Source organism: Chinchilla lanigera, unplaced genomic scaffold (genome assembly GCF_000276665.1).
Source record: "Chinchilla lanigera isolate Chin_1 unplaced genomic scaffold, ChiLan1.0 scaffold00052, whole genome shotgun sequence".
Lineage (NCBI taxonomy): Eukaryota > Metazoa > Chordata > Mammalia > Rodentia > Chinchillidae > Chinchilla > Chinchilla lanigera.
This window is the reverse complement of record NW_004955453.1, coordinates 12,154,054-12,181,192: the sequence shown is the minus strand read 5'-3', so window position 1 is coordinate 12,181,192 and position 27,139 is coordinate 12,154,054. Positions and strand designations below refer to the sequence as shown.

The 27,139-nt window shown below is 39.8% G+C and overlaps 1 protein-coding gene across 1 annotated transcript in view; it reads right to left on the bottom strand.

Annotated features, from left to right (window-relative positions):
* Positions 1-27,139, bottom strand: part of Epha4 (EPH receptor A4) — a 140,400-nt gene that overhangs the window by 59,007 nt on the left and 54,254 nt on the right. Inside the window, exons 4-5 of the mRNA XM_005395504.1 lie at positions 17,813-17,968; positions 1,292-1,630 (exon numbers count right to left, since the gene is read on the bottom strand). Coding sequence (XP_005395561.1) covers positions 1,292-1,630; positions 17,813-17,968 — 495 coding nt within the window. The remainder of the gene's footprint in view (positions 1-1,291; positions 1,631-17,812; positions 17,969-27,139) is intronic.

Genomic DNA, 27,139 nt, shown 5'->3' with positions numbered 1-27,139 from the left:
TGTGCAGAATTAAAACACAAAAGCCAAGTGAGCTGTTCACAGTATATATGAAAAACACCTGGTTCACATTTGTATAGCTGAAGATTCCTCATAAGATTTGCTGTTCCAGCCACTGTTCAGAATATTCAAGTCTTCATTTAAAAAAATTTTTTTTTAATTATACAAAATTCAATAGAAAGTAAAAAAACAGTTGCTTTGGCTAGGCCTCTGGAATACTTTTCACTATAGGATCAAATAGTACAGATCCTTTTCCTTAACTATGGAGCACATTTGCTGAAATGTTAAGAAGGGAATAGGATTGTTGGCAATTTATAATCCTCTTCTTGTGATGTTTGTCCCAAAAAGCATCACAAAAGGGTAAACCAGAGTGTGCTGTCGCTTTCTCTGTCTGTCTGTCTCTCCCTTTCTCTCTTTTTCTCTTTATCACTTTAGAAATAATAAGGAGCAGGCAATGGCAAACATGTGACATGAAAATTTTTTCAGGAAATAAATACAGATGAGAATACAGGAAATAAATACAGAGTCTCAAAAGCCAGATTTTAAAAGTATTTGACATTCAAGATTTTGTGACAGTTCTGTGATTAACTCAGCAGAAACTTCAAAAATAGAAATACTTTCTAGTCCTCTGTATTACAATGAAGGATTAAGACATGGACTGGATCAGCCATCCCCTTCCCTCAAAGTCAATGATAGATTCAACTTAGAAATGGCTACAAAACTAGTGTTGTAAGGGAAATTTTGTTAATGACACAAACATCTTCATCATGATTCTAATAAAGGTATCTACGGATTATTTGTAATACACTGCATTCATGAACAAGATCAAGCTATAACTCAACATGCTTCTGTGAGAAAATACAGCAAATACCAGCTTAGCACTCTGCATTAATAAAATTCAGTTTTATGATCCTATGTAATCTGTAAATGCTCTAATGACCACCTGTCAACTCTGTGATTAATGTGGCAGATATGAAGTCCAGCACCGAGTGAGCTCGCTCACTCGCTGGAGTTTACCCTCTCTCAATCAGACACTGTCTTATTCTTCATTTTATCTCCACCATCTGGTACAGGACATGCTATGCAGTTAGCATTCTCCCTCAAAAAAAAAAAAAAAAAGTATTTGTGGAATGAAAAATGTCCTTGTAAGGAGTATCTTCTTTTAAATTACAACAGTTTCTATGTTTATAACTGGTTCCACTTCACCTGCAGAACTTTAATGCCACTAGTGATCACCATAAACCTTTCCTTTATATAACATCAGATCATGAAATACAAAGGATTGGGTTCCTACCTGCTTGATTGGTTGTCACAGTGACAGATACTGACTGGTCTGGACTAGGGTTATACTTGGACACTCCATTCACGGCCCAGATTTCAAAGGTGTAGTTGGTGTGTGCGAGAAGGTCAGTGATGGAGACTTTGGTTGTTTTCAGGCCATTCTGCTGTGGGGTGTAGTGGACCCCACTTCCACAGGGTCGGCACTTGCTGGGGTCACCAGCTCCACACTTCTTGCAGACCACATTGTAAGAAATGTCCTGACGGCCACCTGTGCTCTGAGGACTGCTCCATTCCAAGTTCACTGATGTCTCGTTGACATTTGAAATCAAGTTGAGGGGAGCAGATGGTGGGCCTGGGGAGAGAAAAACATATCATCACACCAAGAACTGAAATATCCCTCTGGGATCTCTCAGGGTTTGCATTATTCTCCCCAGCTCCCAGAAGCAAGATGGGCCTACTTGGCAAAGAAAGCAAATAGCAAAGAAGGCAGCAAAGAAAAGATCTTTTAAAAGAACAATAAAACAAAATGATAAAAGGCTGCATACGTCGGTGTTACTCTCATTCCTGTACACACAAACCCAGCATCAACTTCCACCTCGAGATGTGAAGCAACTCTAAAGCAATGGGCTCCAAGCCCAGGCATTCTTCTTCATTCACAGGAAAGCAGCATAATTTATCCAGTCTCTATCTTATCTTCTGAAAAACGGGTATACAAATATAATTCCAGCTCTGAGTACTACTGTGGAACTCTGATAAATTAATAGTTATAAATCTCTTTGGAAGACAAATTATGATTCTTAAGAACAACATGTCACCAATAGCAAATGTGATGGCTTGTGTCTAGATGGCCCTCCCAAGCCTCATGCAGGCATGGGGGGCAGACTTTTTTGGAGGTAGCTGAATGTAGAGTGGTTGATTCATAGTGTGGTGCTAGGATTAAGACTGGGTGATTGCTGGATCAGCCCACTGACTGGACTGGCACTGCCCTATAACAGCAGTCTGGAGCTGACAAAAGGAGTAGAAAGAAGCTTGTTTCCCCCTTTTGTCCTGGTTGCTTTTGCTGTCTTCCACTGCCATGAATTGTTGCCCTTCTGCCATGTGCCACCCTGCCTTGGAGCCAGCAGATTATGGACTGAAATCTCTACAAACTGTGAGCTAAATAAAATCTTTCCCCCTTTAACTTTGAGTGTTGAGTATTTTGTTTCAGCAGTGAGAGAAAAGTAACTAACACAGCAGATTAAGTGAACAGAAGTGGACAAATGTGTCTCTACAGTTCAACATGGAAGTTGTGAGTCATCTGTAGGTAATTAATAGGAACAGTTGTAACACAGTTGGAGAGATGTCGAAGATACAGCTGTTGAGATCTCGGAGCTGGGCAAGGGACTCTTCAGGAGACCAGACACTTCCTCCTGCCCTTCAACTGATTAGGGCTGCAACAGACCATTTATAAACACACCCATTCCTGCTGATGTCAGAGTGTCTGAAATGTGAATGATGGTGGTGATCATTATGAAACACAACAACTAATTGCTAATAGTACTGAAAAATAATAAGATAATATTATAAACCTTTCATACACCAAGAACTTGTGACCTAAATTGCTGCCCAGTGGAAGAATTAGCCTGGGAGACGGAAGAGGTCATTTTCTTGGTGTAAGCCAGTTTCCAAGACACCTGTAACACTCTAATGAAAAATATTTAGACAGTGTGACAGGTGGCAAGCTCTTTCTTATTTTGATCTTCCAGGTGAAGAGTCAAAATAAACTTCAATGAAAATTCGTAGTTTCTCAATCACTGTACCAACAGTATTGCTAAAATATTTAAGAAGACTGCTATGAGAGTGATTTTACATATTCCTCAGGAGAAAGAAGTTAACTGGGGGCTTGTACGAACTTGATGCTTTACCTAGTCAACCACAATGCAGCATATGGTTCCAAAGTACTCACTGAGTGAGAACTGGAGAAGGTAACCTATGAATAAGGATCCAATTTAATATGTATCAATTACTTCACAGTGATGAATGGGGGCAAAGCATTTTGGAAATAACATTTCATATGGGAAATCCTCCCTTCATACAACTTAACTGCAGACTTTATTTTAACAAGGTAAGCAGGTTCTTCCAATGTCCCCTGAGACTAATTACCAGCAACTTCTCTTAGCATTAAGACTGGTTCTGTATCTTGTGTACCTGAAGAGAAAAATCTAAAAAAATTTAACAAAGTATTGCAAAATGTGTGTTAAATATAAGCCTACCTCACTAAAGTCCTCAGAGAGAAAATATAAATTTCTTCCTTGTTTGGATTTCAAGATCGTACCTATGGTCTTTAGTACAGCAGCTGGAATATAACAAGAATAAACAAATGGCTCCTGAGCAAATGAGTAGATTTATTTAAAATCACAAACTCTTGAACCACATAGGGTGTTAAAATCCTTTGGTCAAATACTCTCATTTTTTAAAATGGAGAGAACTAAGATATGGAAAGAGAATGTGATAATATTGAAAGTTCATGAAATCTAATTCGTAACAGAATTTCACTAATACCCAAAAGGACTGTACTCCACCCCTGAAGTTTGAAGTTAGGAAACAGGAGTGCCTACATTCGAGGCTGTTCCAATTGTCATGCTTGTAGCCATGGTGACATCCATCACCAGTCTGTAACTGATGCTGGCCACGGGTTGGCTGCTAAAGTGGGTCAGCCACTGGTTCCTATTTTCCTGTGACTTCCAGGGTTAAACAAGAGTGACTCTGAAATCCATTAACTGCCTTGCCAAGGTTCTTGGTCCACTTTCACATGGGAAAATGTGACACAATGAATCAAGCACGGCAGAAGCAAAAAGTCAGTAATTAGTATGTAGGATGGGGCACGGCAGTATCTAAACAGAGAAGAAATGGAGCAGAAAACTAAGTGGTCACAGGACTCCAAGATATAACACCGCCACTTGGAAAACAAAACACAAAGATGTTGCAGGGTTTTGATGCAAAAACAAGCGCTGGCCTGGAACAGTCTTCCTACCTCAGTGGTGATTTTTAAAGAAATCCTTGAGGGAAAGTGCTCAAGGGAAGACAGAGAACAGGACAAGTTCCTGTTTAGTACTGCACCACGAGTGGTTTAGAGAATTGTACTGCTTGTATTTTGTGCTTTGCTCTCACAGAAAATAATGGTTATATGAGAACAGAGTAGCAGCCTAGAAATTGATCTATGACAAGGTCCTACGATAGAGGAGAGCATGAAATAAGCAATGTGCACCCTGTATGATTATATTTCCAGGAGTTTTGGCCTGTAAAGACCTGGGAAAAGACCCCTGCCTTGCAAATTAATATCATAATAGAGGTTGTGTTGTGGTTTTGGGATTGTGGTTTCTTTAACTCCGGCCAATTAAAAGATGATAAATATGTAACAAGTGTGTTTCTCATTTACAGTGAGAACCCGTCTCTGCCCCAGAAAAGAAAATGTTCTCTTCTGAAGAAAATGAGGAAAAAATATGGACTTGAATGCAGCCCAAAGCCAAACTGGCTTCAGAGTTATAATTAACAGCAGCACCTTAAAACAATTAGTTGCAGGGATGACTAAAAAAAAGAGAAACAGGCATTCTGACATGAGAGCTTTCAATTAAGCATCTAGAGGCAAAAACCTTACCTCTTGGCTTACTTTCTCTTCCCTTTTTGGCAGCACTGTATCTGGATTATTTCGGAGCAATTAAATTTCTGACATAGTGGCTGCCTTTCTCATCAGCAATATGCCCACCTGCAAGTAAGTGTCCAGTTACAGATACAGTGGGGCCTCTGTATCCCTGGGTTCCCAGTCCATGAATTCAACTAGCCCATCAAAAGTAGTTCTCTAAAAACTGCATCTGTACCGAACATTAGCAAACTGTTTTCTTGCTGTTGTTCCCTAAACAACACAGTGGAACTATTTACATAGCACTTACATTGAATTAGGTATTATAAGTAACCTAAAGATGATTTTAAGGGAATGGAGGCTGGGTGTAGGTTACGTGAAAAATGCTATAGCCTTTTAAGGAACTTGGGAATCCTTGGGTTTTGGTATCTACAGGGCTGCTGGAACCAATCCACCAGACATTCAGAGACAACTCCGTAAGGTTTATAACAAAGAGAGATAGCTGTAGGAGTTGGTCTAATTTTCTAGTCTCCATGCCTACTGACAACACCTTAACATCAGGCAGTTTAAAAGATTTGGGAGACCAAGATTTTATGCTTTTCAAATCTACCCACTGCTAGCCTGAACATAAGCTGGTAGCATGTCCTGGTTATAGCATTGCTCCGAATTTCAGCTCCTTATTTCTATGTCTCACTTCGTCCCTGCTAATTAGCATTCCACATCTGTTTGTATCCTAGGTCTACGTGCTCTTCAAGAGAACTAATGTCTTCATCTTTTCCCAGTGTCCAGCTTAGAGAAAACTCAATAAATGTTTGATGGGTCCATCCATAAATAATGTGAGGCGGGAGGGAGAAGGAGGGGAAGGGGTAGGGGGAGAGAGAGAGATTTCTCTGATTCATTTTTATACTTTCTTTTCCTGATCACTTCCTGGATAGTAGACAGAAGGAGCAGGGAGATTAGAGGAGAAGGTAGCGCCTAAGGGAGAAAGAAATATGGATATATGTGCATTGGACATAAGGACACACACCTTCCCCTTTCTTGTTTTTATAGACTGAAAAACCAGTCCGTCACCTATAGCTGGGATGATAAAGTGTGGGCTCCATCAGTTAAGGTTTTGTCAAGTTGCAAACGGCTATTACAAGTTTGCTTCCTCCACTTTGATTTCAGATGATGGTTTATTTAGGTATAACACTGGGAAAAACATTCTCCCCAAAGAAAATTATTTCTAACATTTCCAAAGGGAGACTGGCATTTTTCTTATCACCCTTTATAGAATGATAGGTTTTTAAATTTTATTTTTATCACCCAAACTAAGACATTTTTAAAATATAAATTAATCAAATGTTGAAGCATATTTAACAAGAAAGATGTGCTCCCTTTACATTTTGGATTATATTTATAAATCTCCCACGGCATTCACATGTAAGTGCAGGGCTCTGTCTCTGCATGCCCCAAGAATGGGGCTCACATGTCAAACTGTTTAAAGTTTCCAAGTTTAGAGTGCCTTCAACATTTCCGATGTAACTCAATGACACAGATAGTAAATATACTACTGGGAACAACAGTCAAATGCAAAACTCTTTCATTTATGAATGGAGCACGGATCAGCATACATTCTCTGTAAAGAAATTTTACTCTCAGATAGCAAAGTATTTTAGGCTTCCTAGGGTATATGGTCCCAATAGCAACTAGTCAACTCTACCATTGTACCGTAAGCAGCCACAAACAATACCTTAACACACGGGCATGGTTGTGTTCCAAGAAAACTTTGCAAAAATAGCCAGCAGTTGAAATTGGCCTCCAAGGCCCTAGTTTGCCAGCAAATGCTACGAAAAGGTGATGAGACCCGGTAAGACACTGTATGGTACCCTCACAATTTTGTACATGATTCCAGGGATTGTAAGTGGACACCAAGCCTATAGAAATAGCTCAGTCCAGGATCTCATGATTAATATATCTGTGAAGCCCAGGTAGCAAGGTGAGGCTTTCAAAGCACAAGTTATCTTTATTTACGTTAACTAAGGAAGAAATCAAATACATGAAATATGATGGCTCATTTTCTGAGTTTCTTGTTGCTTGGACTGAGACATGCAGTGCATTTCTGGCCATCGTGGATAAATTAAATGAACATCCATTCTGTTCAACGGTGTGAAATACTTTCTGTATCACACAGCAGGCACTGTGAAAAGTGTTACAATGGATAATTATTATTTCCTAGTGGAATGTCAACTTCTATTCATTTGACAGGAGTTTGACAGTATGAAACCCGAAAGAAACTATAGCCAGACTATAGCAGGTGCAAAGGACTATTATATCATATCCTACCATGAAACAGCTTACCCTATCTTATAGCACAAAGGACAGCTTAATGTTCTTTACTCAAATATGTATGTGCTCTTCTCTGGGGAAGGAAAAACTCCTGAAATGAACCACACCCCACTGAAAGAAATCAGGTGACTGTGACATTTAAGAATGGTAATATTCCAAAAATGAAAGAAAATACTAGTAATTCTAGACATCTTAATTCATCTTTTCTATACTTTACACTAAAGTTTAATTCTTGAATACTTTAGAGAATATACTTGGTGGATTATATGAAGATTTAAAGCAGTCTTTTCTGGACATCACAATTTGTACATATCCACATGAAATCTGCATCAGCTTTAATAGGATTATTCAAAAACTATCAGCTAGCACTGAAGCTAGGTAAACGCATACATATCTCCAATGTAAACAACTGTGGCTAGACCCATTCCATGGAAAGCCCAGGATAACAGCCCCGGTATACTCCATCAATCACTTACTAGTTGGAAAATACACTTGAATCTTTTAGGACACAACTGAACCTTCAAAAGATAGAAATCTGCTACGATCTTTGGAGGAAAAGTGGATTTCACAGATAAGAACATACTACGTGCTACATAAACCTGAAAATTCTATTTCTTATAATAACCAGAATTTAAGTGCTAACAGACTCCAAGACCTAGAGGACAAATAAATGAGACTCACATTGGTAGCCAAACTTTATGTGTAACTCAAATACTGTAGACTGGTTGCTTGCCTGGAATTCTCCTTCCCTGCAAACTGCACCCCGCTGCTCCTACAAGCCGCAATGCTCCCTTCCGCTGCCCCACCTCACTCAGCCACATCACCTTTTAATTTCCTTTTGGTGGGGATCTAAAATTTTCTCTTATTTATTTGTTAATTATTTATATTCCCATTACAACCTAAGTTCCAGGAGAGCACAGATTTTTTTCCTAGATTACAAGGATACTCCCAATTCTTAGAACAGTGCCTGACATGTAGGAGATATTTAGTAAGTAGCTACTGACTAAGTAAATTTAAGATGGACAATTCCTCCGCTCAAACCAGCTCCCGCATTGGAAACATCACTGCCATAATATTTGTAGATGTCACAAAACCTGTGTGAAAAGTAGAAAAAGACTAAAAATGAAAGAAAAAAAAAAAAGAAGAAAAGGCAACCCATCTCATGCTAAAATGTTGGAGGGGGCGGGAATCAAGTCTCCAACTAAGGCAGGGAGGCAACCGATAGAGAAACCAAAAAGCTGGAATAGTGGCAGAGCAAGTTCCTGGGCTATTACAGACTTTTGATACTGAGCTGATTTTTAGCCACCATTTTGAAATTCACTGCCCAAGTCATGAAATTAATTCTAGATGTGGCAATGAACATCCACCAAGAGCACAGGCAGAAACATAACTCTTAAATGATCAATTTCTTAAACACAAATATCACTCCACTAAAAAAAACCCACAGCAACCAGTACAAGGCATTATTTCTGAGGAAGGAGCAACTGGAGTCTCCAGTTCCATGTCATGAGGCTTCATAAACCATGTGCAACTTTTGGACTGTCAATAATACTTTAGTGTCTTAGTTGTAAAGCCCTTCAGTCCTTCAGATAAGCTTTTGCTCTTAGTTTTCTCCGGTGGAAAGATAATTATAAGGCAGAGTAAACAGTTGGGGTGTATAAGTTTTTATTCTGAAATAAAGCCCCTGCTTCCCTCCTGACAGCTGTATATGTTGCCACTACTAATTGCTTTCTCCCCGCCCGTGGTGTCCAGGGTTAGTTTACATAAAGACTGCTGCTCAGGGTCACCTCTTCTGAGATATATGAACAGTGCACAACCTTTTATCACAGTGGTTTGTGTATTTTAACAATGACTAGGGCCAAAGCAGCGTGTCCATTACTAAAAAACAGAACCATGTTGATACATCTATCACTTGTCCATAGCTTCCTATAGAGGTCTTGTTTAACCACTATCTTGTCTGTTATTTCTATTTTACTATTCTTTTTTCCAGGCATCTTCTACCTTTTCTTTCCTGGATGTATTAGATGTTTAATGTCTTCAGAGTAAGATGACTGGCTTAAAACTGAAATACTCTGTAAATTCTCAGTTGTACATGAAGACACTATACTATGAAAGATCAAGGAAAGTCAGATTGGCCATTTTATTTGAGAATTAGCTAGGTTACCCATTAATTTACATTTCACACACAGCACTTTTTCATACTTATCGTTAATTTAATACCCATAATAAAAGCCAACAGAAGAGTACTGGTTACCCACAGTAATCTGATGACCAAAAGTTTCACCCTTTCCAGGGAGGCTAAGGATGGAGGATCAAAAGTTTGCACCCATCCTAGGCCACACAGTGACTTAGGGAGACCTTGTCTCAAAAAAAGAAAGTTGTAAAAAGGTTGAAGATGCAGTTCCAACGCAAAGGCTCTGAGTTCAATCCCCAGTAACGCCCCCCCCAAGGAAAAAGTATTAACTCATTCAAATTAACATGGTCAGTATATGCAAAGCTTCAATCAGGAACCTTGACTCTCAGCCTGAACAATCCCTCTCACAAAACAGAAATGATTTAAAGGAAACAATGAACCTTCACTGTGACATTTTTTTTGTTAAACAAAATTGAAAATTTTCAGTTCTCGTAATTCCCTTTAAAGCTAAATTTCTCTTGGTTTCCCTGGGCTCAGTGAAGATGGTAAGCTGGCATCATTCTGGCTTCTGCCCTTGTCCTAGCTGTGCTCTTACATGCCTCACTGCTATCTTCCATGCAGGAGGGTAGATAGGAGTTTCTGATAAAGGTTCTTTCCCTGCTGAGAAATCACAGGATGAGTAAAAGCAACAATCATATCTCTGCAACAGGACCCCTCAGCTCATCTTCCCCTAGGTTTTAGATGGTAGGTGGAGCAAGAGTCAAAAATCAAAATGCTACTAGCAAAGAAGATACCAGTTCTCACCCCAGGGGATCTCAGAAAAATGTATAATTGATCCTGTTTGAAAGAGGCATGCTGTGAATAACCACTGTATAACTTCCATGAATAGTGTCAAAAATGCCATCCAGAAATGATGGGGCTTGGTGGATGACAAGCCACTCTTAATTATTCATGGTGGTAGAAAAATTGTGATAACCTGAGTAGATGGCCTTGGCAGATTATTCAAGCCTTGCACTTGGGCATACATTAGTGTTCCTCAAACTTGCGCAGTCTCAAGTAGAATCCACACTTTACTGTTTATCCCTATTAAAAACAAGTAGGTGGTAGAGGAAAAAGGAGCTATAGCCTTGTTTAAAAAAAAAAGTTCAATGAGATCATACCTGATCTTTATGAAATCGCATGCTTTTAAATTTCACGAACAACTAAACCGCATATAACCAGCCCAGAGTCCATCAGCTGTCTTCCATTAACAGCACACTTGGTGATTCTTGTCCGATACATTTAGTTGGCTTCAAAAAAAGAATCCTGCAGTTGGTTCTCTAGACTTACTTTCCCCTATTAGTGGTTAAAATGCTAAAAGGCAATCAGAAAGGAAGAAACAAGGATGTGGTTTATTTCCTCACAGGCTAATGTTAGGCCTTGAACTATTAAGTTCTACGGAAGCCACTGAAGAACAAAACAGGCTGAAGAGGCTGCATCTGAATCATCAAAATGTCTTTGGTTGCTTTGATCAGTTTGTATGGTCCAGGGACAGACACATCAGCCAGCTTATCAACTGACTAGCAGGCAGTGGGACCGTATGTCTGAGCTAAAACCAACCACGTAATCTGGCAATGGGGAGCTGATGTCATAACGTGAGTTTTCATCCTGTGACAAATGGAATGTAATATGAAACTATACTGTTACAGTGCAAATTTGATAGATGACATGAAATAAGAAATTCCCCTGGAAGTCTTACACTCCAGACTTTTCAATACATATGTGTTCCCAAAGATGATTGATGGTGGGGATGATGAAATGGCTAGAGATCAACCCATGGTTCCTTTGAAAAACTCTCATTAATAATACTGGGAGGTTTGGATCTTTGTTCTAACTCTTCCAGTAACTAGTCTTTCCCAAGAACTAACTGTACCTTCACTGATATTCCCTACAATGTACCCCTCCCCCATCATTACACTATTAACTCCTTGCATCACCAAAGCAAAAAGAAATATGCTTTCTGATGGGGAAAAAAAAATGTAGTTTACTTGAAACGAAGGCTGCCTTTTATCCTATGGTTTATACATCAAAGCCTCACTCTAGACATCCCTCCCCAAATCCCTGAGCCAGACTGTTAAGCATGTAAATCTTTGCGGGAGAGAAGTGAACTGAACATCAGGGGCACCTTGAAGAGCTTGTTTGAAAATGGATGTGAGATTCCCCAAATTAAAACACTTAAAAAAGAAGAAGAAGAAGGAAAAAAAAGTGGCTTTTCTTCTAACCTTGGAAGCAAGCAAGGACGATGTTATTTTAATTTGCATTCAAATTCTAACAACACAGTCACACAACACCAGTGGGATCGACGTTGGGTTTCCACTGAAGATTGCTCATCATTTCATTATGGTTCATTATGTTGATAACTGTCAGAAAGCATTTGAAGTGAGGGCTGTGAGTAATAGGACTGAGATGGTAATTTTAAAACAATACACTTTTGGAGGAAATAAAGCAGCGCACTAAATTCAATTAGAAAAGGCAAAACGTAAAGACAAAAAAGTAAGTGATGTTTATTGTTTGGAGCTGGACTATTTATTTTCCTGCTAACTGAAACCTACAGAAAGCTTTCTGAAATCAGGACCTTTCCTCACAGATGTTGGTAAATTTGCTCTGCCAGTGGAAATTGTCTTAAAAGGTGTAATTTTGGAATATTTTAAGCCACGTCTAAACATGAATCAATCATTCTTTGTTTGTTTGGCACAGCTGATGAGATATTCGAGGCCCTTTGCCTGCAGACTGATGTGTGAAAGCTCCTCAGCAGGCCATGCAAAATCATGACCTCTTGCTTCCCAAGTGATCCTGATCATGAAGAGCTCCCTAATAAGTTTCATCAAACAAGTTAAATAAAGAGCAAAGGCACAAGGACAGATTTCCAATTGAAATATATGGAAAACCACTCTGATATTGATGCTAAGCAAAGGTGGCAAAATAAATTAGCTACTCCTCTCTCTCTCTCTCTCTCTTTTCTGAGACAGGGTCTCACTATATAATTCAGGCTGGCTTTGAACTCATTATGTTGCGTAAGCTGGCCTCGCACTGAAGGTGATCCTCCTGCCTCAGCCTCTTAAATACACCTGCACCATGTGCTCAGAAGCTAGGTCTTTTTAGTCCTGCAAAGCTAATTACTACCTGTATAAGGCATTTTCCTCAAACATTTTGAAATACAGTAGGAAATTGAAAGTTATCGTAAATATAGTATTGCCTTGGCCTCTCAGTAGGAGAAAAGAAGACTTTTCCCACTACAATCATGGAACAAGCAAGTAAAGGACTAAGCAATTAAAAGTCTTCCTGCTCTTGCAATTAGTGGACCCCTCCAAACACTGGTGGCTACCACACTACATTCCAGAGTAACAGAAGAGGAAACGGCAAGGAGAAGAGATCTACAGGGGAAAGGAGTTCAGCATCTGCTGGTAAAGGACATGAATTTCTTTAGTAAAAATCACACCAAAATTCTTGCTAAGAAATGACTCATGAAATCCACATTTTTTTCACCAGCCTAAATGGAGTTCTGTGTGGATATAGAAGAAATTGTGTCTGTGCTACTGGCAGTATTGCCAGAGAAGTGTGTTGCTTTTCTGGACTATGACAAGGATGTGAGATGAGCATTTACATTTTTATTCTCTGCCACCACCTAGGAGGACTCTGGAAGAAAAGACCCACAAAACTAATATCCCAAAGATCTTATAATGCTTATGTGACCCTAACCCAGTCTGGATTTTCTTCCAGGAAGTGACAAATGAAGTATTCAATTTTCATTAACGGAGGATGTTCAGAATCCTTGGAATATCTTTGTAGAGTCCTATGGAGCTGAGCAAGCTTGAAAGTTAGAGGTACAAAAGGGGATACCCCACCCACCTCCTGCCATCCATCAAAGAAGGAATCCAACCCTTGTTGCTCAAAGATGGTTGATCCACCCATCAGTATCATCAAAAATGTGTTAGAATTGCAGAATCTCACACCAACTTTGGCTCTACCAACACTTAGGCGATTTTGGTGTGATTTCCATGCATATTGAAGAACTCTGCACTCTCCTTTCTAAACAGATATGAGATATTTTCTGGAAAACATTCAGACAACACTTACATTGAAACATCTCAGCATATCTCACTGGAAAGCCTTGCACATCAACCTAACCAGAGGTTCCATTAAAAATTCTTCTCCAAGTAAAATTTATTTATTAAATTTTCTTCAGTCTTCCAGCCGTGTGGATGGTGTGAACTTTGAGGCATCTCCTGCTGAACTAGCTGATGCTCCTTGTATTCACCTGTTCTAATCGTTCTCCAAGTGAACAAAAACCTGATTTTACAAGCCAGTGGAGCAGAGTCTCTCTTTGGCTAGAAGAATGAATCTCAGAGTGTGTTTTATTTCTTCATTAGTGTGCCGTCACAGTGAGCGATCACTAAATGCAGGACTGCATAAGAATGCTGGGGTTAAAGACAACATAATGAACAAAGAAAGTGCCTGATTATCATGGCTGTCAGCACAAGGGAATTGGGTTTGTCACCTGGCTTAACCAACTGGTAAGAACTGATTAGGGGCTGAGATCAGTTTGAAAGGATCCCTGATGTTTATGTTCCTTCCTATCCCCAGATCTTGTCAAGAGAGTCCGATAAAGCTGGGGATGGGGAGGTTTGTTCTGTGTGTTATCTGAACAAGAAGAGGTTCTTTCTGAAACTCCCACTGTCTCCTCCATTGAAATGTCTACTACAAGGCTGTCTGACAGAAGTTTCCATGATGATAAAAAACAGACTACAGTTGGGCTGCCGGTGTGACTACTGAGCCTTTGAAATGTGGCAAGCATAAGCAGTAAACTGAATTTTACACCCAGTATTCATAACTGTAAATACCAACAGCCACATGTGCCTCGTGCCCACGTTACTGGACAAAGCAGGTCCACTGTACAAAAGAGGAAGGGAGGAAATCAAGGGAGAGATCCAGAGAATAAGAACTTGTTTCTAATTCTGCTGCTTAATTCATTCATATAAATCTCTCTTAGCAAATTATGGTTACCTCTCTGACTACATTTTAAAGGAGGTCTTATGGGTTAATATTATAAGCTTAAAAATAATAATACAATTCAGCACTGTACAGAAGTGGTCTCAATCCTCGACTGTACGTGGAATTAATGGACTAATTTCTAAAAATAGCGATGTCTGAGTTCTATCCCTAGAGGTTCTGTGGCGCATTGTAGCCACTGGGTAATTTAATTGTGTGGCCAAAGGCACAAAACACTCACAGGGAGAGAGTGAGATGTATTAACAACCTGCTCTGGAGATCTTTGGGGAAGGAAATGACCAGCTAGAGATAAAAGAGGAAGAGAACAAATATTTATTAGAGTCCTACCATGTGCTAGTCCTTAGCAAATATTTTCTTATTTATGTGTTAAAACAACCCCTGATGTAGATCGTGAGAATCAGTTCTACAGATGCCAACTAGGGCTTGGAGAGATTAAATGCACTCTCAAGATCACAAATGGGCTTAGTGGTTGGAGCTGAGGCCGTGGGACTGGCAAGTCTGTGCTTGACTGTCAGCACGTACAGTTTCCTCTTCACTGGAGGACTGGGTGGCAATCACTGGGTTGCAGTCACCACAGGCCCACGCATTAGACTCTCAAGCAGAAAAGGGGAGGAGACATTCTACCATAAGAGCAGGAGGGAAAGGGCCACATTTTAGCTTGCTGTCTTTACTGATCTTTTATCTAACATGCAAGAAGTCACCATTCTTCTTCCCTTCACCTTATTGAAAACAATCCCAGAGAAATTACCTTACACTTCAAACCTTATTGGGCTATCTCTATGCTAAAAGCAGCTTTTCTTTTTATTTACATCCTCAGTAGAAAGCTAAACTTTTATCCCTACAGAAATACAAAATCCCAAAGGCTCAGTGACAGCATCATTACTATACATCAGGCCAGTGGTCCAGTGTCCCAGGTGTGTGGTGATTTTGGAGCATCCTCAGACTCCCAAGGAAGAAGTGGAAGTAATGAAGTGGTTGGCACACTCTGCCCTGGCATGCTAAATAAAGGACAGAATCATAAGACTGAAAGACAGTGGAGAGAAGAGCCACACCATGCCATCGAAAAGGAGTTTTGTGACACTGATAGCACAATTAAACCTCAACATGGAGAAGGCTTTGCCTGTATGGAAAATACACTGACTGCCTGGTACAAAAAAAGTGCAGCTATCAAAGTGTCATCCAAAAATACTTTCGCTTGAGTTTACTACTGTGGCCTAAACTCCCATCACTACAGAGTTGTTGGTAGCGGGTAGGGACAGAGTAGGAAGTTCACTATTAATATAATAACACAAAATAGAATGTAGCACCCAATTATTTAGATTTGGGGGGCCTGGGCTTGAGCAGGTCCTACAAAAGTGGAGACCCAGAGAAAATCCTTAGTCTGTAGAAAGAAGAGAAACAGGAGGAAGCAAAGAACTCCACACCTTGCCTATTTAGGTTATAGATAAGACCAGCCCAATTCAACTCTGGAAGTCTGAGCTTTACCTGGTACGTGGGACACAAGATGCTCCCAGAACCCCTCCTAGGAGGTGAGGAGTGGTCAGCAGTGTGTTCTTTACTATCCCTGAGCTGCCAGCTGCCTTGTCTACAAAGTGAAAAACACCTACCTTACAGACTCACTGCTATGTGAACATGTGACAAGGTTTATAGAAGGTACCCAATATGTTCCCTGAGTTTAAATTAAAAATTATCATTAGCAGCAGCAGTAGCAGCAGCAGCAGCAGTAGTAATTGTACCAGTATTGTGTCTTATTGCAAAAGCCACCCCAGAAAGGATAGCAATTTTACTGCAATTTTGGGATGAATCTGAGATCTCTCTCCCCACTCCTTTTAAGGATGATACCTGATTGTGTTAGAATGCCAGCCCCAACTGCTCAAAACAACAGAAAGTCACTATGTTCAGTGATGCTGCGCCCAGGGAGGCCAAAACGGAGTTTACAGTAGTTAAAGAACAAAGTAAATCAGTCATATTGACAGTAAAAACCAAAATATATCAATGAATTTTACACAGCAAAGAAATACAAGGCATTAAATACCCATAGCTATAAGGGAAGTAGAGGTTGAATATCCCTGATCCAAAAATCCAAAGACCAGAATGTTCTAAAGTCTGGTACTTTCTGAGCACACACAGGACAATATAAGAAGAAAATCCCACACCTGTCCTAAGGGGATGGGTTGCAATAAAAGGGCAGGCACTCTAAAAATATTGTATAAAATACCCTTCAGGATATTTGGATAAAGACAGCATGAAATAGAAATGAATTTCATGTTTAGATGTGAGTTTATCTGCATAATATTTCAATATATGGATACAAATATTTAAAACTCCAAAAAATCCTAAATCTAGGACTTTAGATCCAAAGCATTTTGGAAAAGGAGTATTCAACTTGCCCTTTGTTTTCTTTGTCTTCTTGAGACAGGGTCTGTCTATGCAGTCAGGCTGGCCTTGAGCTCACTTTGTAGCCCAGGTTGGTCTTGAACTTGTAAGGATCCTCCTGCCTCAGCCTCCCGAGTGCTGGGACAACAGGCATATGCCACCAGGCCTGGCAACTTGACCTATTATTAACTTTGTTCTACAGAAGAAACTGCAACATCAAAGGCTGAGCAGTCACTCCGCTAGTGAACAGTAGGCTGGGAAACAAACCAGAACCCATGGACGAAGTCTGATGCACTACTAGGCCTAGTTCTCGGAAACAGAGACAGAGGCTTCACCTAAAGCCAACACATGATCAAATGCCCAGGCACATCATTCCCAGCCAAAGTCACAGCCAGTGCACTGCAGGGTCTGGGAAGCTCAGGGTTGCTCATGAAACAAATGGCAGCACTTAGAAACCCTGCCCAAATAAAGTATGAGAAGAAGTTTCCCTATTCCCCTGTGTACCAACCTTGCCAGTCCAGCATTTATTAAGTGCCTATCACTAAACAAGCATTCATTAGGATCCACTAAGTGTTACGAATACAAAACTATGAGGAAAGAAGGAAGAGGTGTAATACCGAATTAAGCAATGACCTCAGTCCCCACTGAGCTTTCTCCTTACTGACTGAAACCACATTCCCAAACACTGCCCTCTACTTGTCTCTCCCACAGCTGTTAAGCTTCCCCAAGTCTTTCCTGCAATGGTAAAACCATTTATAAATTCCAATCTCACTCTAATTACACCCTCACACAAGCCCTGGACACCCCAGCTCTGCTCCACAAAGCTATTGTACATTTTGAAGGCAACCCGAAACAGTGGAAATGATCCTTTCTTTCAAAGGATTTTCCCTGCTATCACTGAGAAAAGATTCATCCTGGGTCTAATTTGCCCTTCATGCAGTCATCCTGGAGAGGGCCTGGTAGTATCCTGCTAGGTGGTAAGGGAAGCCGCTGGCATCATAAAAATGGGAGAAAAGCAAACAACTTACGAGTGCAGGGCATGGAGGCAGCATCGTGGTCAGCTCTGAAGAAGCCTCGGTCACAGGTGCATGAGGTGGCCCCTTCCCAGACGGAGTAGCTGTGGGGTGGACACTTGGCACAGGTGGCGTCTGTGGAGAGAGCCTTGTAATATCCAATTTTGCAAGCTACAGGGAAGGAAGAAAACAAACAAACGCAAAAATATAAGCCACTGGGAATGCAGCAAAGCAAAATGTGAAGCAATCTCCTTGATTCAGAAAAAAAGTTTTTGTTAATCGTCAGTGGTCATTTGGCTTGACACACAGGTAAAGCAATCCAAAATTATTAATTCATGATAGGTACTCTTGAAGGATCATTAAAATTTCTGGTTCAGTGACAAGGAGACCTTGGAAGATGTTTTCTTAAAATTCATGGTATGAAGCAAATGTACAGGTATATCTTCTATGTATTATCCTGCTTAATCCTTATGGAACTATTATTATATGAACTTAGAAATGAGAATTCCAGCTAGACGTGGTGGTGCATGCCTCTAATCTCAGCATTCTTGAAGGCTGAGGTACAAGAATCACAAGTTTGAGCCCAACCTAGGCAATTTAATAATTCAGTGAAAGTCTTTCTCAGAACAAAGCAAAAAAAAAAGAAAAGAAAAGAAAATGTGAAGGCAGCGGGAGGGACCAGGGATGTAGTTCAGTGTGAAAGCTCTTGGTTCATTTCCTCACACACACACACACACACACACACATACACACACACACAAAATAATAATAATAATATAGAGAGACAGAGACAGAGAGAAGGGTAGAGGGGAGTACTGGGAGAGTATGTAAGGGGAGGAAAGAAGAGGGGCGGGAAAAACACAGAAGAGGAGAGAAGAAAAGAGAAAGAGAGAAAAGGGAAGAGGAATCGCAGCTTTGAGCAAGTAATTACTGGAACAAGACCATGCATCTGGTAAGTTCAGTAACCAGCTTCGACCCGAAGTGTCCTTCCCTCAAAGCCTGTACTCCCAGCTATAAGCTCTGGAATCCGACAGCGTGGTCTTTAACCACCCATTTGGATGCATGTCCGAAATCTAACAAGCAAAATTGCTCTGTGATTATTTGCTAATTACAGCTACAGAGAGTCAAATCAAAAAATCCAACAAAACTGACCAAGTATATAAAAGACAAGAGTTTGTAAAGTAGGGCAAAGCCATAAAAGCTACTAATTATAGATTATGGAATATAATATACTAAGATTATTTTCTCAAGCTCAGCATATATTTTGTGTTTATTTTCAAGTTAATAAAACCCTTCTGTTTTTCCCTTTGCCCCCCATTTTTACAGCACTGTGATGTACAACCCCCCCAACACAGAGGCCGATTCGGAGAGCATGGTGATACAGTTCTTACTGCACCTGAGGCTTTCCATGACTTCATCTTTATAAACATCACACGGACACTGAGGATTACTCTTAGTAATGTGGAAAAATTCAATAATGCCATGAAACGCTCATTATAAAAAATAATTAATAGAGCCTTGCTCCGTCCTTTTTTCTTCCCGTAAGTTTTCTTCATGATCACCTACCTCTCCAATCTGTCCCAATCTAAAATAAAAATTGACCAACATCATCAGTATTAAAATTACAAAAGCAAAGCCATTAAAGTTATCCTAGCAGAAGGTAAAAACCCGAGTTACCCGAAATCTCCCCAGCATGATTCACCCTCAAGTGTCCCCATTTTTTATGTTCTTAGGCTGTGTTTACATTAACAAAACCACCAGTTGGGAGAAGCCAGAGGGTGTGTGTTTTCCACAGATCTGACCACCAAGAGATACCAACTATGCTAGCAATCTAGCAGATTTGACAAGTAGATCAAAGCAGATCCAGAGCACCATTTGGCTCTCTGTGGAGGTGTGGCGGCCATTCCTCTGCTACACCAGTCTCCGAAGCATCCCTCCGGCTTGCTGTTGAAGCCTCCTCCCCTCTCGTGTCTCCTGCTGGCATTTTCCTCACCACAACCTCATAATGGGAAGTGGAAAGGGAGTTTAGCGGGAGTTGGGAAAGGCACACACACAGTTTCTTCACTCTTATTAACTGAACTTGTTTATGGAATTTCCTTTAACGAGCCAAAACTTTATGGTGTGTGGAGCACCAACAATAAAAGTGCTCAGAGAGCAATCTGGCCCTATTTGCTTTCGTTTTTCACTGGACCGAAGTATCTTAGAAAAACACGTTGCTCCAGTGACTAAGATTTATGTGTCTCTAGTTTATACACATTGCATAATTAGATAAGGTTCAATTTGCAAGGAGGTTTTGGTCATGCTTAAGATGGCCCTAGGGTTTCCATGAAAATCAGAAACCCTGGTTTTGACAAAAAGAAGCACTGAGGGTCAAAGCTGGCCTTCCCATATCAAACACAAAAAGCTCAGGAACACAAACACAAGCCCCCGAGTTCCACCTGTCACTCTACCAAACAGAGTGGACAAGCAAATTGAAGGAGTTTGGGTTCAGACTGCTAAGAAGGTACAATATTCAAAAAAACAAAGGCATGTCCTTGATTGACTGACTCTTAGGTGCTTTGATTTCATCAAATGCCAAAATCTAAAAATCACATAGTGAAATTGGGAGATTAACAGTGACAGAAATAAGCTAATGACTGATAAACACAACGTGAGATCACCACCTTCAAATAGCTTTGTAACGGACAGAAAGGCATGGCTATTGCCTCAATATCAATGTTCTTCTAAGACTAGTGACATTCTACTTTTAAAAAACTTTAAGTTCACAAAAATCGTGTTGGAAGGTGTTTCTTCCAGTGTGTTAATCAAAAATTCTGCTTCCTTATTATGTGATTTTAATGAAAAACAATTAATTTGCAAGTTTTGTATTTTTTCCTTGAAACTAGTGTTAATATGTCACCAAGAATAAATACTCATGAATTCGCTTGGGAAACAGAGAGCTTTATAGCAATTTGGAAAACGGAATGCTGCTCTTATTTTAACACACTATTTTTACTTTTTTTTTCTTTTTGCTTTTAAGAGCACAAGCAGAAAATATAAAATTGTCATTGTGCTATTCTCGGCAGCCGTCACTACCCTTACTACATTCTTTTGTCTTCCACTACATTAAGACTATGTTATTAATATTTCAGAGTTCTTAGAAAGGCATTCTCAAAATACAGTAGTGCCTTTTCACACACAGCCATTTTGCTGCCTACATTCAAAATGACCTACTAAACTGATACTTCAATACATTTCTTTGCTCCGCATGGTTCGGATGATTCCCGTATTTGGTGCGCGAATGTGTAAATACAGACTGCATTTATTCACCACGTATTTCGCATCTTACAATTTTCACTATCTCTTTCATTCCAAACAAAACCCACGTGAAAGATCTACTTGGCATAACAAGCACTAACATGTGTTATTATTTCCCATCCTTTTCTTTCGGTGTGATCTGCGACACTGTATTTCTGAATGCTAAGAACTTTATAAGCAAGTCTAAAGAGCTTCCTGAAGAAATGTTTTTCTCCTGTCCTCCTTCCAGTGGCGCAGTCTGATGATATGAGGTCTGCGTGAGCTTGCTTTGCGCTAAAGCTTGTGACTGTGCCACTGTTGGGCGATCAGCTCATTTAGAAAGCAAACTTTGCGTTCAATCCCTGTAGCTTTCCTTGATTACTTTCTGCTAACGTAAAATATAAGAAGTAGACTGAGAAGGAAAAGAAGACCCTTGCTTTTATCAGTTTAACAAGGTTGATCTTGAGATCCTTCAGAAGAATCTCTTTGTAGAATATGTAGCTGTCATTATTTTTGGCTAAGATTTTTAATGTGTTTAAAGCTAACACAACAGCTAGATTTTGGGGTATATGGGTGTTGAGTGCACAGGGGTGTAATGTCCAATATAATCCTAGTTATATCTACTCTTTTAAAAAATACCTCATATAGATCATTAATGTAATTTTCTCCTTTATAGTAAATATAGATATTGATATGATCAGATCATCTTCGTAGTTCATTTTTAAACTAAGGTACCATGTAAAAGTAGTTGATAATAGCAACTGTGATGACAAATACCAACATCTACTGAGTATTTATTGTGCTTACACGCATTATTTTATTTGTCATAATACTTCCAGGAACTTGGAGCAGTAACACAATTCTAATTTTGCAGATAAAGGAATGGAGGGTTTTAAGTAACATTCAAGCTTACATGGTGCTGAAATAAAGCATCGAACTCCAGCACATATCTTCTTCCACAAGCTTTTAAGCACTGTGGTTACGTAAAGTTCTTTTTTTTTTTTTTTTTCCCCCTTTGGTACCGGGAATTGAACTCAGGACCTTGCACTTGCCAAGCAGGCACTTATATCACTGAGCTGTAGCCCCAGGCGTGTTATGTAACGTTCTGACCTTCAACCCGAACATGACTTGGATCTACTGCAAAAGGAGGAGTGATCAAGTGGAGTGGTGGTCTCAACTTCATTTCCCCCATGTCCACGCCGCTGCTGGATGCATCCAGTGTAGGTACAGGCATGCTTGCAGGGTGATACCAGTGACCAGGCCAGATCACCATCACCCAGGGACTTTTAATAGAAAACCAACCTCAATGCATTTCTAAGAGTCAGATCAATTACTTTGAGCACAGTCTGTCTGTGGGTTACTCAAAATATCTGTAAGTAGCTACTTTCAGCCAGGCAGCTAATTTGTAAAAACTAATTTGACTTCAAGTCCACACTACTGGAGGGTCAAAAATTATCTTCCCAAGTGACAAATTTACGTTTTAATATGAAGTTTCCTGAAGGTCAAAACGGAAATTCCAACAGTGAATCTTGAGAGGGAAATTGAGCCATTTATGCAAACTGATCCACAAAGAATATCTTGCTCCGGAGGCATGAAAATCTTTCTAATCTTATCATGTGCTCTAATACTGAGCACACACTTCCAAATAGGCTCAACGGGAACTCTGCCTTTTATGTACTAGAAACATATAGTAATATACCCAATATTCTTCAGAACCTATTTTAAAAATATCAAAACCACTTAGATTATTTTCTTACATGAGTAAGGTAAGAATAAATGGTTTTTAAAAAAAGCTGACAGAGAGGTTTGCTGCTTGCAAGTTTTTATAAAAATGAGCAAGCCCTGATGATGTTTAGGGAGGATGGGAACATTCGTTTACCAGTACATTTACTGGATGCACAAAGGTTGAGGGCTTGACCAAAACAGGGGTGGTTTCCTCATGGAGGCATTGAAACTTGGACTTAGACTAAGCCTTCTCTTGCTCTAGTCTTCTCTTACTTTTCAAACCTATGGGATGAAGCTGGACAGTTGTTAGAAAAGAAATGGGGCTCAGTTATCGATTGGACTCATTGGATGTTGCACCACTCACAAACAAAATGTGGGAAAACACTGGCAAATACACATTTTCCCAATCATCTGCATTCCATGATTGGTTTTACTGCTATGTGTTGAGAAAAACTGAAGAACTGGATTATCCAAAGGATCTTAAATAGTATCTGCCTGGGAGCTCTCAAAAATTCCTGTAAAAAGCACAAAGTAAGTAATTTAAGTTTTGTAGGCAGTCAGAAAGACTAAGGATATTATGAAATCACTTCTATAACAAAATGGAAAACAAATGTCCACAATGTTTTCCAGTGATGGAATTGAAAATGTAATAGTAATATTATTTTTGAAATTACAGATTTACTAACAAAAAGAAATTATTTATTGAAGATGAAACACTTCACTTAATGAGTTCAAGGAAGATCTTCTTTATTTCCAAATCAATTGTAAATGTCACCCATAAAAAGAAAGGAAAGGGGAGAGAAGAGAGGAGAGAAGAGGAAAAGAGAGGAGAGGAGAGGAGAGGAGAGAAGAGAGGAGAGGAGAAGAAACCACCATGAACTCTCAGATCACACAAAAACTGGTGGCGGGCAGGACTGGGCTGGACAACCACACCACCAACCTCTGATCTCTACGATGAATGATTTTCCTGCACTTCCTTTCTGAAGTTTGTGAAGATCAAGTGTAGAATCTGTGCTTCCTTGATCCTTGTACCCTATAGTGCCCTCCAGAGTTTTAAAGGACAAAGTTGCTAAAAGAGCACCTTCTTACCCTTGCTGCAAAAGAGGACAGATACCATTAACTGTCTTACTGGAAAAATGTGTCTGACTCAGTATGAAGTAAGCAAAACCGCTTTTAAATTGATTTTTTTCTTTGATTAAATGATATGGACCGATTTGGGGGATATTCCTAACCTGTTTCTTGGGCCATTTCTTTAAGCACTTCAAAATTCTGCAATTACACATGTTGCTTAGATTTGCACTTATGTTGTTTTAGGGGTTTTCTTTTCTTGGAAAACCCGAGCTTGATCTGTTTTCACCTATGTAACAGAAGAATGAAGCAGTTCTTTTGTTTCTGAGTCACGAGCATCATAACACACCTGAAATGGCAGGAAAATGTGATGACTTGTGTGGACAAATGCTGCCCCAGAGAAGGTTTACTTCCAACCCCAAATCAGGGATATTCACAGGGAAGTGTTTGAGAGCCTATGAGGGCATAACTATTCTGGGTCAGTCTGAGTGTGACCTAAACTCTGGTTTGGGACAGTAGGGAATAAGCAAAAGGTTATTTTACACTGAAAACAATGTGGATCCCAATTCAGATAGGATGGCAAATTTCAGTAATTTCTGATCTCAAAAGACTAGATTCTTCTAATCTTCCTTTTAAAGTACAATTTGCATCAGAATGACTTGGAGGATTTTTTTTTTTTAACTGAAGATTGAATCCAAGGCCTGCACACTGAGCTACACTACCAGAACTATTATTATTAATTATTATTATTATTATTTTGAGACAAGGTCTTCCTAAATTGCCCAGGACTTTTGATCTTCCTACATCAGCCTTCTTTTTTTGTGTGGTACCAGGAATCGAACTCAGGACCTTATGCTTGCCAGGTAGGTGCTTATGCCACTGAGCTATATCCCTGACCTACATCAGCCTTCTTGATGCTGAAATTAGAGTCCTGCACCACCATAGCATGTCCTGGGCTCCAAACCAAGTTCATAATTGCCATTAGAGTGTGAAAATGTTCACTTCTGATAAACTACAAGACCAATGAAAACCTTGTTGGCCCAGGGGCCACACTTTGAGAATTATTGTCCAAATATAAACAAATCCGTCTCTTAAATAAAAATATCAAAATGCAGTTCATCTCAATAAGCTCAAATCACTTTGTTATTTCCCTGTGGCCAAATGCTACAGGGCCAAATTGCTAACAGAAGAGTAACTGGTTTTGGAATTAGGAAGGGACGTGTCATAAATGCTACACTTTTGAAGTAAAAATGACTTCCTTATACAATTTAAAATATTCTTCAAACAAATCTGAATATACTCTGCAATACCCCAATATTAGAGAACAGAACCTGTAGTAGAACATCCTTGTAAAAATAAATTACTGTGAAACAAGGAAAAGAGATAAATTCACAGGTATGCCTAATCAGTACTACTATCACAAATATGTTTTCCTCTGATGTCAATACTGTGAATTTATCTGTTGTCTTTTGATACTGTTTTACAACTATTAAATGGCACAACTGATTTTTATTTGATTTCACACACTTCTGGTTTCCTTCATCGTAAATTCACAATGATAAAGCCTACCTAAATAAATTAAATATTTTTTGATTTTTGCTACACTCTGGAGAAATGATTTTCCAAAACACAGTAACAGATTAGAAATTTAAGTTTATGCCACTCATAGGCAGGTAAAAGATTTCCTCAGCTGTCTTGAAAGCACCACCTTGAGTCAAGTCTTTAGTATCCTCAGGACATTATTTTGAAATGTCTTTAAGGGAAACAGTGGAGATGCAAAGATCCATATAAAATTGAAATATTCCATTTGAGTTACTTTAATTGGGTTATAAAGGAATATAACAGACACTCATTTAGAAAGGTTAACGTATTTAAGACAAAGATGTGTTTTAATCAGTAAGAGCAAGGACGCATATAGAGAATGACAGTGAAACAAAAAAAGTTACTTTTACCTAACAGTCCTCCTCAATGTCTGATTTCTTTTTAAACAGCGTATTTATTTAGGTCAAAGGGAGCAGAGACACAATGAAAAAGGCCTGAACTTAAAGCTGGAGTCTTAGAGATCCGAACTTGGTGGTTAACCCCGCTATTTATTAGATGTGCGAACCCGAACAGACTGTGTAAGTACTCTAGACTTCAGTGTTCTCATCTGCACGGCTGATGAGATGACCGAATGAGAGAATCCATGTTCTGAGACACAGCATGTAGTTCATACATAGTTCTACTCCCTACAGGGTCACTTGTTGCTACTACTCCTGAGTACCAGAGAAGATGCAGACCTGAAGTGCAGGCCGGGAACAAGGTGTATTTTTTTTTTCACCACTCACAGCTGTTTATTTTTCAAAAATGGTTCTGACTCAAGGACCGAAGCAATGCGTGCACAGCACTGTCGGGTGACTCATGGGTTGAGCTCATTTCTCACCACGTTCCAGTGCCTGATCTACCATGTGGCTCCCAGTGACGCTGAGGACGCTGTGGCATCTGAACAGCAGACACTGGGCTGCAAGTGGGAGTGAGTGTTCCTAGTGCATTCGACGGGAAGATGCAAACCCGAGCACAGACTTGTGCTCCATACACACCCGAGGGCTCTGACGGCACCGTGACCACAGCTGAGGAAGGGCAAGGCGTCCACACAGGTGGAGCACACAGCTATCTCCTCCCCACTGTCGCCTGTCCTCCACAGGCTCCAGGGACAGAGACCAAGACTGGAAGAAGACAGCCAGGGGACAGTTCCACAGAACCTGAGCGGCCTGACTTTAGTTTGGGTTAGTATGTTCAGAGAGTTAATTTCTTAAAGAGTTTTTAAAAACATTCTCGCAGGGTGTATTTTTAAAATGTTTTGTTTCTAAATAAAGCTGAATATAATTTCCAAAACACTGTGGCTTCACTTGCCCTTTACTGTTTTATGCCCACTTTTAATAAAAGGCAGAAAACCTAAGGCTGAATTGTGGAAAGCCAGGCTCGCTGGCGCATGCCTGTAATCCCAGTAATCAGGCTGAGGCAGAAGGATTGTTGCGAGTTCAAGACCAGCCTGGGCTACAAAGTGAGCTGAAGGCCAGCCTGAACTGCATAGGAGACCCTGTCTCAGAAAGACAAAACAAAATGAGACTGAATTGTGCCTCACGCTGTCTACAGCTGATATAGCAGCCATGTGCAAGATAAGTATCAGGTAAAACTATTTATTTTTATTTAAAAGCTGTCAGCAAATTCTTTAATTAAATAAATTATTGGGTTAGGTTTTCTAGGCTTCTCCTTCCCACCAATAGTTTATGC